This window comes from Phascolarctos cinereus, unplaced genomic scaffold, assembly GCF_003287225.1.
Source record: "Phascolarctos cinereus isolate Bilbo 61053 unplaced genomic scaffold, phaCin_HiC Scaffold_4;HRSCAF=312, whole genome shotgun sequence".
Classification (NCBI taxonomy): domain Eukaryota; kingdom Metazoa; phylum Chordata; class Mammalia; order Diprotodontia; family Phascolarctidae; genus Phascolarctos; species Phascolarctos cinereus.
The window spans coordinates 2,669,285-2,686,230 of NW_027555847.1; the positions used below are offsets into that span (position 1 = coordinate 2,669,285).

The following is a 16,946-nucleotide window of genomic DNA, read 5'->3' on the forward strand; positions in this document are numbered from 1 at the left end:
TGCTCAGCCGCCTTAGCCCGCCTGGACTTCTGCCGCTCCAGGCCCAGGGGTGCTGTGGAAGAAAACAAGGCACCTTAGGCAGCCAGCCACTCTGGCTCGGAAAGTAATCCTTGTGCTCATCAGGAGCTCAGTGAACTTGATGGTTGCATCTCCTGATGGATCAGGCTCAGTGGGAGGCTCTTTGCCCGGGAACTGCTGGTGCCTCAACAGATTTGGTCAACTGGAAGAAAGCACTGGCTGATCCATGCCCTGAGATTAACACCCAGGGCCAGAGCTAAAGAACACATCTTGTGGTGACCAAAGCCCTCCCCTAAAGTGCCTTACTGGCAACAGCTCAAAAACATGGCGCTCCCCGGACATCCCAAAGTGCAGCACTCCACCATGGGTCAGTGTGTGATCCAATGACTATGAATTAGAAGGAGATCACAGCGGGTGGTCAGCAGCATTAGCTGCCAACCAGTCCCCGGGGTCCTTGTGCAGAAAACAGGCAGGTCTGGTAATTTTCTAAGGCCCTCCGCCTGTACCTCCTAAGTCCAAGTGCCTTTCTCTCTTTCCTTCCAGGCCCGGAGATGTGGTCACGCTCCTGGAGGACTCCAACGAAGACTGGTGGAAGGTGGTGTATTTCTATTCCATTCTTTTTGCTGGTCATTGGCTATATTTCTCAGCAGTCTGCAAGAGTTGGATTCATGCTCCTCTTCACCTTGCAGGGGAAAATTCAAGACCGAACTGGGTTTTTTCCTGCCAACTTTGTTCAGCGCGTGCAGCCAGAGGAGAAGATTTTCAAGTGTGTCCAGACCTTCATTGGCTGCAAAGAGCAGGGACAGATCACTCTGAAGGAGAACCAGGTGAGTGAAGAGCACAGACCCCCAGGAAAGGAGGCCCCAAGTTGGTGATCTGATCAGTAGATTCAGAATAGGCAGCGGATGATGGTGGTAATAATAATAATAATAATAATAATAATAATAATAATAATAATAATAATAATAATAATAATGGCTAGCGTTCAGAGTTAGCGCTTTAAGGCTTACAAAGCACTTTACAAACATTGTTTCATTTCATCGTCACAACAACCCTGGAAAGGAGGTGCTGTTTACAGGTAAGGAAACTGAGGCAGAGAGAAGCCAAGTGACTTGCCCAGGGTCTCACAGCTAGTCATCAGCTAAGATCTATCCTGACCCCCAGGGCCAGCTGTCCACCTACTGTGCAGCCTAGCAGCCTCTCTGTATGTCCAGAAGAGTTTTCACCTTCAGGGTAGTCGTCTGGGGTGACATTTAGAGGTGAGGAAGGCAAAGTGGTGTCTTGGGACTGGGTTGGACAGGAGTCAGGAGGAGCTGGGCTGGAAGCCCCCGGGGTCAGCTGCTTGACCTCTGGTTCTCTGTGCCCTCGTGGTAAGACTGCACCTCCATCAAAAGGTTTTTGTGAGGATTCAGGGAGTGAAGGGATGCCACTGGCATCCTTAGCAGTTACCCTAGAGCTGCCACCACTGCTCCCAGCAGCCTAGGCCTCAGGCCTCGGGACAGCCCTTCCAAGGCAGCTCAGGGAACAAAGCCCCTCCGGCCCAGCTCACCCACCCAGCTTGGCTCTGAGTGACATTGGGCACTTCAGAAAGGCCCCCCTCATCATGGACCCCCTGGTGTAGACCCTGACCTGGTAGGTGCGGGAATCAGTCCTGAAGACAGCACCTAAGGAGCCCTGGGAAAGGAAAGGCCAGAGCTGAGATTGCGCTCCCTCTTCCTGCATCCTCGTTTAGTCTCTGAGAGCTCAGGGCTCTGCACAGCCCCTTGAGGCCTTGGCTTCCAGCTGACTTTCCTCTCAGGCCGGGGACAAACCTTAGCTCTAAACAAAGGCTCGTTGTGCAGACTTCGCATCTCTGCTCCAGTCCAGCACTCAGCTTTCCTCTCCCCAACACATCAGATACCGAGGCAGTAAGATGGTCGAGTCACCTGCTCTGACTGCTTGCCAGCTGCTCAAATTCCCTTCTTTTTCCCCTTGAAATTTGTAGCTTCACGTCCCGTGTTTCCTTCTCAGATCCTCTCCCCCCACCCCCACCTGTCCAGTCTCTCCTTGAGCTCAGCCATGGAGAGCAGGTTGCCTATTTCAGGCCATCCTGCTTCTCACAGGTTCATCCCTTTGCCCACCCACAAGTTACAGACCCGGGGAGAGTTGTCCCCGAGCCTGGGGCTGCCACAGAAGGGAGGGGTTTGTCCATGTGAGACTATGAGAGCAGAAACAGACAAAGCCAAGATGGGGAGCTGGGCATGGTGGTCACAGTGCCACAGAGAGAGCAGGGTCTGCAGAAGGGACCCAGGGAGAGACTGGGAAATGGGGTCGCTACCAGCCCGTGGGAACCAGCCTCTGTGGGGCTCCGTCTGGATGCAGAGTGGGTCATCATAGCCCACAGAACAGATTCCCCTGTGTGGGTACAAAAGTAGCTCCACCACCCTGCAGGCAGAATCCCCCCTGTCCCTTGGTTCTGGTTCGGGTTCTCAGGACTGAGTCTCAGAGTCTAACCTCGTGTGCTTTGGGGAGGATATGGGGAGAGAGAGGGTCACACAGGGTTGGGCGTTGGGGAGCTGCCTACAAATCCCACCCCAGCTCCACTTCTTTGGTCCTAATGGGCCCAGCTCCAGAGCCCAGAACCGCTCCTGCCCTCCAGAGACACCAAGCCATTTCCTCCAACTGGTCGCTGTAGAAACGCATCAAACTTTTATGAGGAAAAGGCTTTTTCATCACAGACTGTCTAGAAGCTTCAGGTTTTCCCAAATTGCTCCCCTCATTATATTGAAATAAGTAGCGAGAGCCTTTGGGGCTCCTTAGGTTCTCTCTGCAGTGCAAACAAAACGTCCTTTGAACCTCCCCAGTTTTCCTCAGAGCAACCCCAGCCCCTGCACTGGGCTGAAGGCTTCGGCGCTAGCCTGTTAGCCAAATCCTGCTCTGCACAGGAGACAGCGCTTGGTGCTGGGGCTTCCAAGGATGATATGGCCCGGTGTCTGCTCCTGGGGGCTTGCCTCCCACTGGGGAGGCAGGGGATGACACACACACAGAGGAGTCTGCTACATGGGAGGGTGTGGTGGGACCAGAGTGAGATCCCAGCCAACGGCTCTGGGCAAACAGAAGGCAAGAGGGCTTCGTGTTCCCTGGAGGGATGAGAGAGGGATGGAGAACTCAGCCTTGGAGGCAGCGAGGCACGTGGGGGTGGGGCAGAGGAGGTTATCAGGAGACAACACCTTTAAACAGAAAAGCTGGCAATGTGCCAGCTTGGGCTGCCAGACCATCCATCGCCTCATTCTTCGGCCAGAGTCCCAAGGAAAACCTTTGTGTGGATGAGCTTCTTGGAGCTCAGATTTAGAGCTGGTCACCAGTCCAACCCTTTCACCTTGGAGCTGAGGAGGAGGGCACTTGCCCAAGGCCACACCGGTAGTAGAGACAGCCAGGTGCTCTGACTCTCCCCTCCATTCCCTGGCCTCCCCACCCCTGCAAAACTCATAGACTCTGGAATGGGGTGGTCCAGGGAGTAGAGAGAGAGCCGCCCTCAGGCATTTAGAAGACAGGGTGGCTAGGTGGCCTTGGGCAAGTCACTTAGCTTCTCAGAGACTCTGGGCAGCTCTAAGGCTGCAATTCATCTGCAATGGCAGAGGACAGGCCCTGCCCCAATCAACCCAGAGATCTAGTCCAGAATGGCCAAAACTTTCTCATCCTGTTGGAGGACACATACACAGCCCATTAATCTGAGACAAGAAGGATCTGCCCAGATTTTGGTGGGAATCCATGATCTCATCACAGGCCACATGCCCCCCACTCTGCCTAGTCAACTCTGGCCTGTAGTTTTGCTACCAATCCTCCCGCCAGAGAGGGGGCCCAGCCAGCATGCCAGGGGCCTTTCTTGAAGCCTCTTGACCAAAGGATCACGTAAGCTGACCCAGGCTATCCCTGGCCCTTCCCTTATGAGTCACCCACCTCCTTTCCCAGGCCTGTATCTCTCTGTGCAGCTTCTCTGGGTCATTCCTTGGTGTAAACACGCTGGATCTGCCCCCTGCCCCCATCTCTCCATTGTCCTTTGGCCATGCAGCATCCCCAGAAAAAAGCTGATGTTAAAAAGACAGACCTTTGGTTTGGCATCAGAAGGAGGTCAGCCAAAGCACAATGCACTTTCCCCAGGCAGGCCAACCTACCTTCCTCCTCCTGCTCAGTCCCCTGCCCAGCTCTCTCCCCATGGGCCCAGTGTCTGGCCACTGTCTGCTCATTAACAAGTTCACAAATGAGACATTTCCAATCCACCACTAATTTGTTTTCACAGCATGTTTTTTAAGAAGATTCCAACCACTTAGTAGAAAATTTGCACTTATGAAGCTATAATTAAGAGTAATTTTGAGGGAGGACTGTACGTTAGTGCCCCCCATACTGTTGGGCTGCGGATTTGCACCAGCTGTTAGCCAATGGCAGGCACTCTCCACAGGAGAGTCAAAGTGGTTCATGGAACCCACAGATGGAGGGTGATACTTGAAATTAGGCTGTGTGCCTCAGCAGCTATTAAAACCTAGAAAATATCCCATTTAAAATTCAAAAAAGCCCACCATCCAGGCCAGGGGCCACAGGCAAAATAATACAAAAAGGAGGGAACACTCGGGTCTTTGAACTCCCTTCTGAGTGGTCCAGGCACATCCCTGTGAAGATCCCCTCCAATTACTGGATCAATCCATCGAGGGTTGGTAAGTAATGTGCCATGTTATGTGGTCAGCCCTCTGCAGGTGAAAGGAATGAATGACTCTGCTCCCGCTCAGCTGCACTCTCTCGTTATGAGCAGCTCTAGTCCGAGGCCTCCCCTCCACCCTCTAGAGAAGGTCCAGCCAATGTCCAAAGGACCATTCTCCAGATCTGCGCACATTCTACAGGTCCTAGCACGGCCTAAGCTCGAGCTGCCCCCCACCCTTGGCAATCTTCCTCCTGAACCGCTTGGAGGATTCCCTTTCTTGCCCACAGGTCAGCAGGGGCAGGAGCTGCTATTTGTTAATGCCCACTGCCCCACAGCTCCCCAACAATATTAACCCTTCATAGAGTGTGCCACTCTGTGATTTCTAGCCTTCAGGCATCACCACAAGAGGTTGCCACAGAAGACAAGGTCTTCCAGATACTGAGCATTGACAGAATCAGTGTCTGAAACTGAGGAGGTAAGAGACTTCCTCTCTCCTGCCGAGGTCAGAGCCCATTGATGCACAGATGTTTACAGCACCACTCTGTAGGAGGACAGGGATGGGCTGGAGTAGCTCCACATTTCAGTCATGCTCATGTGAATTCAGTTCCACTCCTCCCCCCCCCAATCAAGGCCACATGCCACGAGCTTGTTCTTCTGGGCTTCTCTTCTCCCATCCCTGCAACGTCACCCCTGCACCAAGCGGTGCCCGGAGGGGGCATCCATCACTGAGCCTCCCTTCTTCCTCCTTCCCTTTGAATCCAGATCTGTGTGGCCTCAGAAGAAGCAAGGGATGGCTTCCTCAAGGTCTGCAGTGGCCGAAAGAAGGGCCTGGTGCCTCTGGACATCCTAGAAAACATCTGATTTCTGTGCCCCACTTTGTGCAGTGAAAGCCTTGGCTGCCAATGGCCAGCAGCCTCTTCATGTGGACACTGTCGGTTCTGATGACCCCCAGGGGACGATAAGAATGTGAATGCACGTGGGCGCGCGCACACACACACACACACACACACACACACACCAGGCTGTTGTGCGACAATGACAATGGCAACAAAGCAGAGAGTTTGTTGAGGAAATGTGCCCAGCCTGCCACTGGGTGTGAACAGAGACTGGGAGAATTTGGGGGAGGGGCCAGGAAGCAGGTGGAATGTCAACAGACTTGTCTAAAAGGAGCCTGTGTGTCCGAAGAAATGCACCGTGCCTGAGGCGACCCTGCATTACCTGGGACCCAGGCAGTCAAATCTGCCCTTCTCTGGACCAAGCGCAGTCTGTGCTTTCGGTCCAGTGTGATGTGAGCCCTAGCATTCTGTCCACAGAATTAGTCAAACAGTGTAGCATTTCAAACTGTGGCCAGCCTCCCCAGGGATTGGAGCCCCACAACGGGAGAGACAGCTGGGTCTAGAATCTCATTATGGTATCAGATTGTCAGGACATACAGTGACCCATTGGGGTCCTCTCTCTCTGTCTCTCTGTCTTTTTCTCTGTCTGTCTGTCTGTCTGTCTGTCTGTCTCTCTCTCTCTCTCTCTCTCTCTCTCTCTCTCTCTCTCTGTCTCTCTCTGTCTCTCTCTGTATCTCTCTCTGTTTCTCTGTCTCTATCTCTCTCTCTCCTTTCTCAATGTATACTATATTGCTATGATGCCTTGTACCTTATATCCATCAAACCCAGAGAAGATACCTGTCCCAGCAGGTCTCTACTTCCTTCCTTGTTCTACTTTTTCTCACAGGTAAAGAGAATTACACGAGACAGATTTGGAGATTCCATACACCCAGTGGTAGTTGGGTGAAGGGAGCCTATTTACTATCAAAAAGAATCCATTTTCTTCTTCTTTCTCCTTGGGTTCAAAGCTAGGCAGCCTCCCAGGGGCCATGAGGTGGGTGGTCAGGGCATCTGATGAAATCCACTTTCATTTCCAGCACTCTCACTTCCATTTGGCAGAGAGCCTGGCATTCTTGTGGGGTTCTTAGGCCTGTCAAATTCAGGGATCAGAGTCGGGGGTTAGAAGAAGCCCAAATCTGGGGCTGCCAAACCAAAATCCCTATTTTCCTAGGACCGTTTACTATAACCTTCCTGCTGGGGAAAGGAGACACTGCCATCCCTCTTCCCTCAGAATCCAGGGGGGCTCATTTAGCGTCTCCTAGGAAAAAAAGACCTGGCTCCTCTTCCCTCTCCCCAGCCCACCAAAGGCTATAGTTCACATGGATGTGCTGTCCCAGAATGTCTCCCCCCTTCAGTCTCCTCCTCCTTGTATTCCAGCTCAATTTGTAGCCTCTAGCTAAAGATGGAGAAGGTGAACTCTAATCCTCAATGGCCTTGAAATCAATGTCAGTTTGATTGATTTTGATACAAAGCAATAAAGCAAGTAAAGTGATTGCCCAGAGGCTTCTATCCTGCCCACTGAAGTGTCGCTTTTCAGAACCAAAGCCTAGCTGTCTCCAGTGATTTCTCTTCTTCGTTATGGCCTGGGACTGAACAAGGGATGGGGAGTGGGTGGGAGGCTTCTCATTCTTTCTTTGGATGCCTTACCCTCAATTCTGAGGCAGCCCCCTGAGTGCCCTCCTTGCCAAAGATGTGAGGTGCAGTAGGCAGGGGTCCAGGAAACACATAGACTCTCTCAAACTGGGATGAGATGCATTTGCCTGAAAAACTGAATGTCTGAAGACCAATGCTGTTTGCCTCTAACTCAGTGTTCTATCTAATAATTAAAAAATACCCCTTGGTATGAGAATCTGTGTCCTGGTTTCTTCTTGAATTCCAATGGGATACGCTTTGGGCTGGTGGCCAAGAGGCCAGGCTTTAATAGTACCAGCACACCTGCTTTGTCCTTCTCTTTGTCTTTCAACAGATGAGACCCATCTGGACTCCAAGGTCACTTGCCCAGGCAGTACCTGGCAGGGGAAGGATTTGATTCTGGGTCCAGGGCTCTTTCCACATATCTCTATGAGCACATCATCAGCTTCTGGCTCCAGCAGTGGTGGGTGTGGGGGGAGGTGGGTGGGAGTAGCCAACAGTCTCAGCCAAGGAGGGCCTGGGAAAGAACATGGCCACCCTCTTCTCTCCAAACTGCCTCTACTCTTCCCCCATAGTATGCCTTGTAAGAGAGTGGGGGGCTGTGGGGACTCCCGGATGCATGGAATGCATCCAACAGCATCAGTTGCAGCCCATCTCTGCCTCTGCGTCTCTGTAGCTGCTGGCCATGCCTTCCCTTGGGTCCTCCATTCAGGAGGCCTTTCCTCTGGGTCTTTCAGCACTACATGAATCCCAGAGCAGCCCTCAGGCTGTCCACCTGTGGTCCCACCTTCCTGCCACATGACCAGCCCACCTCCTTTTTGAATTACACATGTCCCTGAAACTCTCAGACACCACTTCTTGTTCCAAGTCATACGATGGGCAGAGAAGCTGGACCAAGTGAATACCGAGAGAGAACATAGGGAGACAATGGAGTAAAGGACTCCTTTGATGGCTAAGGATGTCAAAAGCCTGGTGATGCTGACCCAGTGGGCATTCCCTCCCAGCACTAATGGAGCACCATAGCCTCCAGACCTGGAGACAATAACCATCTACCTAGAGTATGGAAGCCAACCTTTGGGGGCTGTGCCTTTCATGAGTGAGCTGAGCCGATCCTTGGAGACCGAGGCTAATTCTGGGCCTTCCCAGCCATTCTTGGCATACTTCTGCAGGCCCTCGGTGTCTCTCCCATTGGGATATATTGTCCTGGAGAATAAGGATCATTTATTCTTTGTCTTCTTCATAATTTCACTCCAGTACCAAGCACTCAGTAGGTATGCCATGAATGCTCAGTGGTTAATTAATTGCTTCTGGCACAGCTCCTAAAGATGAGGAGGTGCCATGAGGAAGCACCAGAGAATGCCAGACTTGCCAGGCCACTGCAAAGGGCCATAGATTGATCAATGTCAGCTGTTTTTAACTTGTCCATGCCCAGTCTGGGATGCTCTCATAGAGCCATGAGTCTAGTATGAGAACATGGCGTCAGCCATTAAGAGAATTCCACACTTCCTGGACCAGTTTAACTTACACTGAAATCTAGTTTATTGAATAAGCAAACCAGGAGATATTGTATTTTCTGCTCCCGTCAGTCAACCGTGTGAATCTGAGGATGGGGTACAGGGGTAGAATGGCTGTCTCTGGAATCAGAGAACCTCTGTGACCTCAGACAAGTCCCTTTGCCTCCCTTTGAGGAATGAAGGGGTTGGACTCTGGGGCCCCAGAGGCTCTTTCCTGCTCTAGGTTTCTGATCCTCTGTCAAATGTCACTTGTAAAAACCCCTAGCTCCCTTCTCCCATTTCATCTAGGAGACCTTTACTTCCTCTGCAGCACATCTGCCTTAAAAGGTAACAAAGCTGCCCACGGTGCCTGGCAATTATTTCTACCATCCCCCCTTTCACATAGCACAAAAAGTGATCTTTCAGTCAAACCTTTTGAATGGTGTCACATGGAGCCTGAATCCTCTGCCTGTGCTTGGCTCAGGCTAGCTGCCTAGTGCATCTTCATCTTCTGATGCTGGTAGACGTGACAAGTCAAGGCACGACCTATGACGAGTGGGCTGCAATATGGGATATCTCACAAGAAGCAGCATGAGGGGCATCCCACAGGGCATCTGTGACAGAGAAAGCCAGTGGGCTGCTCTTGGGGAGAAACCTGGGGCTGCGGGGCTGCGGGGCTGCGGGGCCACGGGACCACGGGGCCACAGGCTTGGGAAGCACCTGCTTGATGGAGTCAGGAAGAGAACTCAGACCCAGTGAGGGAGATGGAGAAAGGCTGGTTAGAGGAGGAGAAGCAGACCTGCAGGGGGCTTTCCACAAGCTTCAGTCACAAAGCCTCCAGGCAAGGATTCCAGGAAGACACCCACCTTGGCATTGTCCCGGCAGAAGGAGGATGGTTCTTCCAAAAGCTGGCCAGACAAGAACTGGATGAATGAGCCTGGGGACAGAGGATATCAGAAGAAGGCTGGCCCTGGGCGACATCTACCTTTACCTGGTCTGGCACAGCGGCACTAGTGATAAATGCATAGAGCCTTTGTAGTATCAGGAAAGAGATGAGGCTATTAAAACAGAGGAACACGTCAAATCCTGGGCAAGATGAACAGCAGAGGCTGGCAGACTATGGCTCAAACAGACAATGAGGAGAGCCTGGAATCCTGACGCAGCCCAGGAAGGAGGCAGGCAGCCAATGGCGATCCATTGGGCTATTGACAAGGGCAGCCATGCTCACCAGCATGAGAGAGGCTCAGTTGAGCTCCTGAAGGGAATGGATTTGGGCCAGCACCTCAGCAGATCCCAAAGTGGGCACAAGAAATTTGGTGTGAGTTGGTACCTATGAGCACTTTGACAACTCCATTTCCATAACTGGCCCGTGCTCCCCCCCCCTTCCCCTTACCAGAAAGACCTACATGCCCTCTGGCTCTAATTCACTGTCAGGGACTGAGTAAGGATAGTGACCAAAAAACTTCATCAAACCAGCTCTGGGGAGTGCCTCTAGGCTACAAATTCCTTAGAAGACAGACAGACAGACAGACAGACAGACAGACAGAAAGGCAGACAGACAGAGAAGGATTCACCTCTGAGACTCCAGGCTGCTCTCAAAGGCTGTTAGTGGGAGGGAAGGTGCTGAGTAGAATTGGTAGAGTTCCCTGTGCCAATAAGATTACAGATCCAGACCAAAAAATAAAGTCTGTACTCTCATTGCTGAGCTTGGCTAAAAGGGGAGGAAAGAAAGGATGAAAAGACTTAAGCCAGGAACAATACATGCAAATGCAGCTCAGAGCACTAGGCTTCTTTCCTTCCTTCCCTCTTTTTTGTTTCTTTTCTTCTATTTTTCTTTCTTTCTTTCCTTCCTTCCTTCCTTTTTTCTTTCTCTTTTCTTCTTTCTTTCCTTCCTTTCTTATTTCTTTCTGTTCTTCCTTTCCCCTAGATATGGAGCTCCAAGTTTCCACATATAAATCTCAAAGATCTTAAATACCAGAAAGTCCCACCAGCAGCAAAAGGAATGTTGAGTTTCCTGGCATGCAGTAGGTACTTAATAAATGCTTCTGGAATGATTGTCAGACAATGGATCATTCCTCTCCTATCCAATCTCCTCACTGGCCACCACCATCACTATTCCATCCGCTCCCCTCCAACCAATGTGTGCTTGCTAAGAAAAGCAGAGAACCAGCTGACCAGTAGGGCACCAGAGATGCTTGGAGAGCAAGATCTCATCCCACTACTGGCCTGTGCTACAGGTGTCCTGCTTGACCAACCCCCACTCTGCTGCTGCTCCCAGATGACAGCCCCACTGGCCCTGGAGAGGCTGCCCAGAGAGAAAGAAATGCAAAGGAACAACTGACCTAGGCTTCGAGCAGAAGTCATTCCATACATTCCCTCCCACACCCCCAAACATGGCAGGGCTGCTACCATCCAAGCAATCCCAGCAGTACTGAGGAGCCCACCAAAGAAGAGCCCAGAGGACAGAACCAGGGTCAATTGGGGGGGGCGGATTTCACAGAAACGCAGCTGTAGAATCAAACCAGACTGCATCCTAATGAGGGCTGCCCAAAGGTGGAACAGGCTGCCTTGGGAAGCACTGGGTCCGCACTTCCTGGAGGTCTTTAGGCATGGGCTGGACAGCCAGTTGATGGTAGGGAGACAAACCTTACAGTACCCAAGAATTGTCTGTTGGACCAAGGATCACAGGTCTAGACCTGAAGAGAACCTCAGAAGTCTCCAAGCCCACCTGCTTCATTTTACAGATGAGGAAGTGAAGACACTTTCCCAAGGTTGCAGAAGGGGCAAACATCAAAGGTGAGCCCAGACCCAGGTGCTCTGACCCAAAAGCAGATCAGCTCCTCAGACAACGCCCTCATCTCATCAAACCGAAGGAAGGCCCTCATTTTAATATGGGCCAGCTCCCAGAGTTGATTGGCATCCCTTGGGAACACCTACTCTTCAAAGGGCATATAAGGCTGTACCCGCAATATCCCAATTCGAGCCAGTTCTGCCCTAGGTCCCTTAGGAGGGCCTAGTTTTGTACTGAACTCCCATGCAATGCACGTCAAGCCATCTTGAGAGAAAATTAAACTGTGAACACATGCACCTCCATTTGCTCTGCCTGTTTCTTAAAGCTGACTGTTTCAAAATTGGGCTTCTTTTTTGGGGTTCACAATGCACACACATACATTTCCATTGTTCCTTCAATTCCCATCATGCTTCTGGTAACTGACCATCCAAATGGTCTTAAAGTTTTTCCTAGCCTCAAAAAGAGCACTAGAAACTCCAATTTCCTTATCTATAAAATGTGGATGAACCTAACTCACATGGTTGCGGTATTTCATTACAGTTAAAGAAATAGAGACATTTGAATCATCATCAAAACAATCATTCATTAAACACCTACTATGTGCTGGGCACTAGGCTAGGTATTGGGGACATGAATGCAAAGAATGCAGCAGTCCTTTCTCTTAAGTAATTTCCAATCTATTGAGAGAGACAAACACTTGTATAAATACAGACAGAATAAAGAAAAAGGTGAGGGGGTCAATAGAGGCAATCAATATAGGGGTGAAGGGATCAATGGAGTAAATCCTTATGCCAACCTACTTAAATTGAGAAGATGCTACACCCTGGTAGCTTTGTCAAGAGAGAACAACCAATCAGTCAGAAGTGCGAGTGAATAAGGTCTAAACAACTCTCTTGAATCCTTAAAAGCCAGGAGATGACCTGGAGTATCTCTACACAGAAAGCAGGTTGGGATTAGTTGTGGGGAAATGGAAATCCTGTTACACAGCTAAGCAGTTCAGAACCTGGGGGTATCAGGCATTTGAAGCTTAAGGGCAGAAGCCTCCAGCCGAGCCTCAGTGACAGAATTGCTTGAAGGGCCAGGGATGAGAAGATGGCACCTCCACCTTAGACTCTCCTCCTTGGCCAGAGGAAGCCTTTGTAAACTTCACAGGAGCAGAGAATTTCGCCTTTTTCATATGGATCCCAGAAGCATCCTGTGGCCAGCAGCAGCCGGCAGCAATGGCCGCACTGAGAGCCAACACATTAAGGAAAGGCAGATTCCAAGCTCTGCACCAACCTAAGGTAGACACTCAGAGGAGCGTCACCCCGTTTACTGCATGTGCCATTGAAGGAAGAGAGGAGTTCTAGAAAGTGGAGAGGAGGGAGCATGCTCCCAGCATGAGGAACAGCCAGGACAAATGGTGGAGACAAAAAATGGAGGCTCGTGAGTCAGTAGCCAAGAGAAGGCCAGATTAGCAGGGCTGGTGCCAGGGAGTGATGTCCTTCTTCTGCCAGGGCAATGCCAAGGTGGACCTCTTCCTGGCTGAAATGAGATCCTGGATGGGAAAGCACTCTATTTGTAACAATAGTTAACCCCCTGGAATATTATTAATATCCTCATTGATAAGGCTCATTGTCAAGAGCTAGAGGCATTTTGGAAGCCAGTCATCTAATGCAACCCTCTCATTTTACAGATGGGGAAACTGAGGCCAGGTAAATGGTTTGCCCAAAGTCATCTGGTTAAAAGAAAGAGCAAGGATTTTAACACAAATCCTCTGACTTCTTGAGTCCACTTTCCACTGAAACCCAAGGATCCTCATAGACTGAGAGGTTGTACAGAGGACATCCCTCAAGAAAAGGCAAGACTATTCATTGTAAGTCTAACACCAAGAGCCAGCTGATGAGTCACGAATTAGCGCTATCCCTCCAAAGATCAGTATAACTGCACATCAGAATCACAGAACTTGCTTCTGGTCTAGCTGTGTGACCAAAGGCAAGACATTTAACCTCTCTGGGTCTCAGTTTGATCATCTATAAAATGGGAACAATCATAATAGCAAACCTGCCCCACTCCCAGGTAGTTTGGAGGATAAAATGAGACAAAGTCTAAAGGGCACGTTGTGGCCACTAACAGGCACAATGAGGATTGTAAAACACTTTCTCTTCCAGAAAGATGACTCTTTGATAGCGGCAGAGGGGGTCGCCACCCTGGCCATCTCCACTCAGGCCTCGCTGGTCACCACTGCTCATCTGCAGCCTGCTGCCGACCCCCGGCAAACCCCCTTCCCAAGCCACTGCTGGGATTCTTTCTGTTTAAGGAGCCCTTCCTCGGAAGTGCTCAAAGCATTTTTTCTGAGATGAAATCAAACCTTTGAAAGTCACTTTGCTCAGAATGTGCTAAATCACCAGCCGCGTTGACGTGGACACAAACAGTGCCCTAAAAGCTAAAAAGAAATGAAGGCTTGTTTTTCCAGTACCTTGTGAGGCCCCTCTGAGTTTGAGATACCATAAGCCCCCTATCCTGGACCATAAGATTCTCGCCTCCCTCATCCTGAGGCATAACATTTCCCCTGCCTTCCTTGTCCTGAGTCCCCTGTCCTTCGTCCATCTTCCCCATCCTGCATCAGGATAATTCCCCCTTCTCTTGTAAGATAAAACAGGCCCCCGTCCCTCTGTAAGTTACTAGCCCTCCTTCCAGGACTGGCCCCATGGTTTTGTGTTTATAAAGCTCCCAACGGTCACAGAGAAGGTCTAAGCGAATTCTTTCACACCTTAACCAGCTCTCCCAACTCAGCCTCAACAGAACCACAGCCTGGGATTGTGGGGACGTGGGGTGTGCAGATAAGAAGCCTTGAGTTGAGCAGAGGCACAACAGTGGAGCAGAGAGTGTAGCCCTTCAGCCATTCAGCTACCGTCCAGAAGGCTTTGCCACGCTACTGCCATGGGGTGGGGGAAGGGAAGAGGGCAAGGGCCCCAGGTCCTGGAAACTGGCAGAGGAGCCCACCTTCCCAACCTAAGCCCATCAGGAGGAGCCTCCTCCCCACTATCACATTGCTCCATTTATACAGCACCTGAAAGTTTCCTGGGGTTGGGACTTGGGAGTGAAGCTAAGATAAAGGTCAAAGTGTCTAGCCCGGCCAGTCACTTCACCTCCCTCTTTCCTGCCTTGTCCCTCTGTGGCCCACTCCATCTGTCAGCCAAAGGGGAGAGGCCTTGGGAGCCCAGCCTAAACTCATTCTGGGCCTCTGGAACAGGCCAGCCAGGAACTGGAGCTTTATCCTCCTCCAGCAGAGCCTGGGCATCTGGAAAAGCTCAGAGCCAGGAAGCCCTTCCGTCTGAGGATGGAGCCCCTCAGAGGGGACAGGTCCTGGGAGAGAGGAGAGAGGAAGCCAGTGCAGCAACCTCAGGTCCACGGGGCCCTTCAGGCTCTGACTGCCCTGGGCTCCCTGTAAATAAACAAGCCGCTTGCATCTAAAATGATCAAGTTACCACGGCTCAGGATGCCTTGACATTCCCATGGTCACCACATGGCCCTTCTTGAGACCAGGAGGGCCTGGAGCTCCCAAGCTCCCAAAAACGAATATTTGCACTCTGAACTTTGAATCACAGAGGTATGAGGGAAGGAAAAGACTATGTCTTTCCCCCAGATGTCTGCAAACCACAGGACTGCTTGGTGTCCCAAAGGCATCCTGTCCTGGCAAAGTAGATAGAGCCTGGGCCTGGGGTCAGGAATCCCCAAGTGTAAATCTGGCCTCAGGCACTTACTAGCTAGGTGACCCTGGGAAAGTCACTTCAGTTTTTTCACCTGAAAAATGGGGCTGACAATAGCACCTCTCTCCCAGGGTTGTGGCTCAGATCAAACAAGGCTGTACTTGTAAAGAGCTTAGCACAGGGCCTGGCACATACTAGGTGCTTAATAATGCTTATTCCTCCCCCGATTTCTGCTTCAAATCTCCATTTTGCCCCAGCTTCTCTCTCTAACGCCTCCTGGGCCTCAGTTCATCGGTCTCCCTGCACACAGCCTCCCTTCCCATCCTCATTCCTGGGCTAGGGCAAGGTTCAGTTCATGTGGAGGCCCCTGCCTTCCCTCCTCCCTCAGTCCCAGGGGCCCTTCCTAGGGCCCAGGCTGTATGGAGGGGAGGGAGTTCAGATAAAATCCCTTAACTTTTCTACAACTCAATTTCTCCTCTTGGAGAACGCTAATCACAATGTGAGACGTTTGCTGCTTTGCCTCTGATGGCCCATTCGTGATGGGCTTGGAAATATCAGGCCAGAAGGCAATGCCCGGGTCACCTGGGTGTAGACTCTACTCCAAGGCCACATCACTGCCATCACTGCCATCACTGTCATAACTGGGAAATGCTGTTAAATGGAGATGTTCGATGGTGGGTCCTGAGCAAATTCCCTGCTCTCACACTCAGCCGACCCACCCCAGACAACTTGCTTCACCTCATCTGGTGATGGGATGAGACTTGTTCCATTTGGCCCCAGAGCACAAAACTGGGAACTGGGCCAGGGTGGGCATGTGGAGGAAAGGGAGAGTGTCTTCAAAGACACAGATTCAGGCTCGATGTCAGGAAAAGCTCCCCCAAGGGAGGGCTGTCTCAGAATGGGATGAACTTCAAGACAGGTGGTGAGCTCCCTGTCCTCGGAGGTCTCTATCCATAGGCAGACACTTGGGAGATGTTCTGGTGGGCTGCCTTTCAGGTGAGGTGGGACTAGCAGCTCTGAGGTCTCTGCCAGCTCCAAGCTGGGCTTAATCACCTGTGAAATCCCTGCACAGGTCACTTTTGTTTTTCTTTTTAAGAGCACCCATGCTGAATTTGTCCAGTAACAGAGGTATCAAGATGAAGAATGAAAAGACTGATCCAGGATGCACACACTGTTTCAAAATACTTTGGAGATGGCCTGTTTTCCAGAGCTCAGGCCTAACAGGCTGGCCGTGCCTGAGCTTGGCACAACAACAGTCCTGTGGCTCGGGGTGCTATCACCCTCTGGGACCAGCACCAGGCGTTCCCTGAGGGGTTTAGCTCCCCTTATTTCCCAGGGCCATCCCTCCCATGTTCACAACCCCTGTTCCTGGCACAGAGCTCTGCTTCTATACCAAGAAGGGCAGCCATGACCCCAAAGACTGGAGACAATGACTGAGCCCACAAGACCCAAGAATGCCAGTATTGTCCCAAGCAATGCCAACCATGAGAACTCACTCAAGATCTAAGGGTTATGGCATTGTGGGCCGACCTCTTCCATGTATATAAGTGACCCCAGCCTTAGCAGCCTTAAGCCCTCCTTCGGGGGGGGGGGGGCTTCCACTTGCAAACATCATTTTCCTCACTCTGAAATTAATTAAACTTCTGTGTGTCCTGACTCTCCTGTCTCTGGCCCGTTTGTTTGGCTTTGGCCATGCAGGTTAGAGGCTGGCTCTGGTCCAGTTGACTGGTGATATAAGTGATCAGTGTGTCATGGGGGCTGAAAATGCAG

General features: G+C 51.1%; 1 protein-coding gene across 1 annotated transcript in view; it reads left to right on the forward strand.

Annotated features, from left to right (window-relative positions):
* STAC (SH3 and cysteine rich domain) overlaps positions 1–7,417 on the forward strand; it is a 36,839-nt gene extending 29,422 nt beyond the window's left edge. Inside the window, exons 8-10 of the mRNA XM_020964452.2 lie at positions 562–613; positions 708–845; positions 5,456–7,417. Coding sequence (XP_020820111.1) covers positions 562–613; positions 708–845; positions 5,456–5,554 — 289 coding nt within the window. The 3' untranslated portion in view covers positions 5,555–7,417. The remainder of the gene's footprint in view (positions 1–561; positions 614–707; positions 846–5,455) is intronic.
* The last annotated feature ends 9,529 nt before the right edge of the window (positions 7,418–16,946 follow it).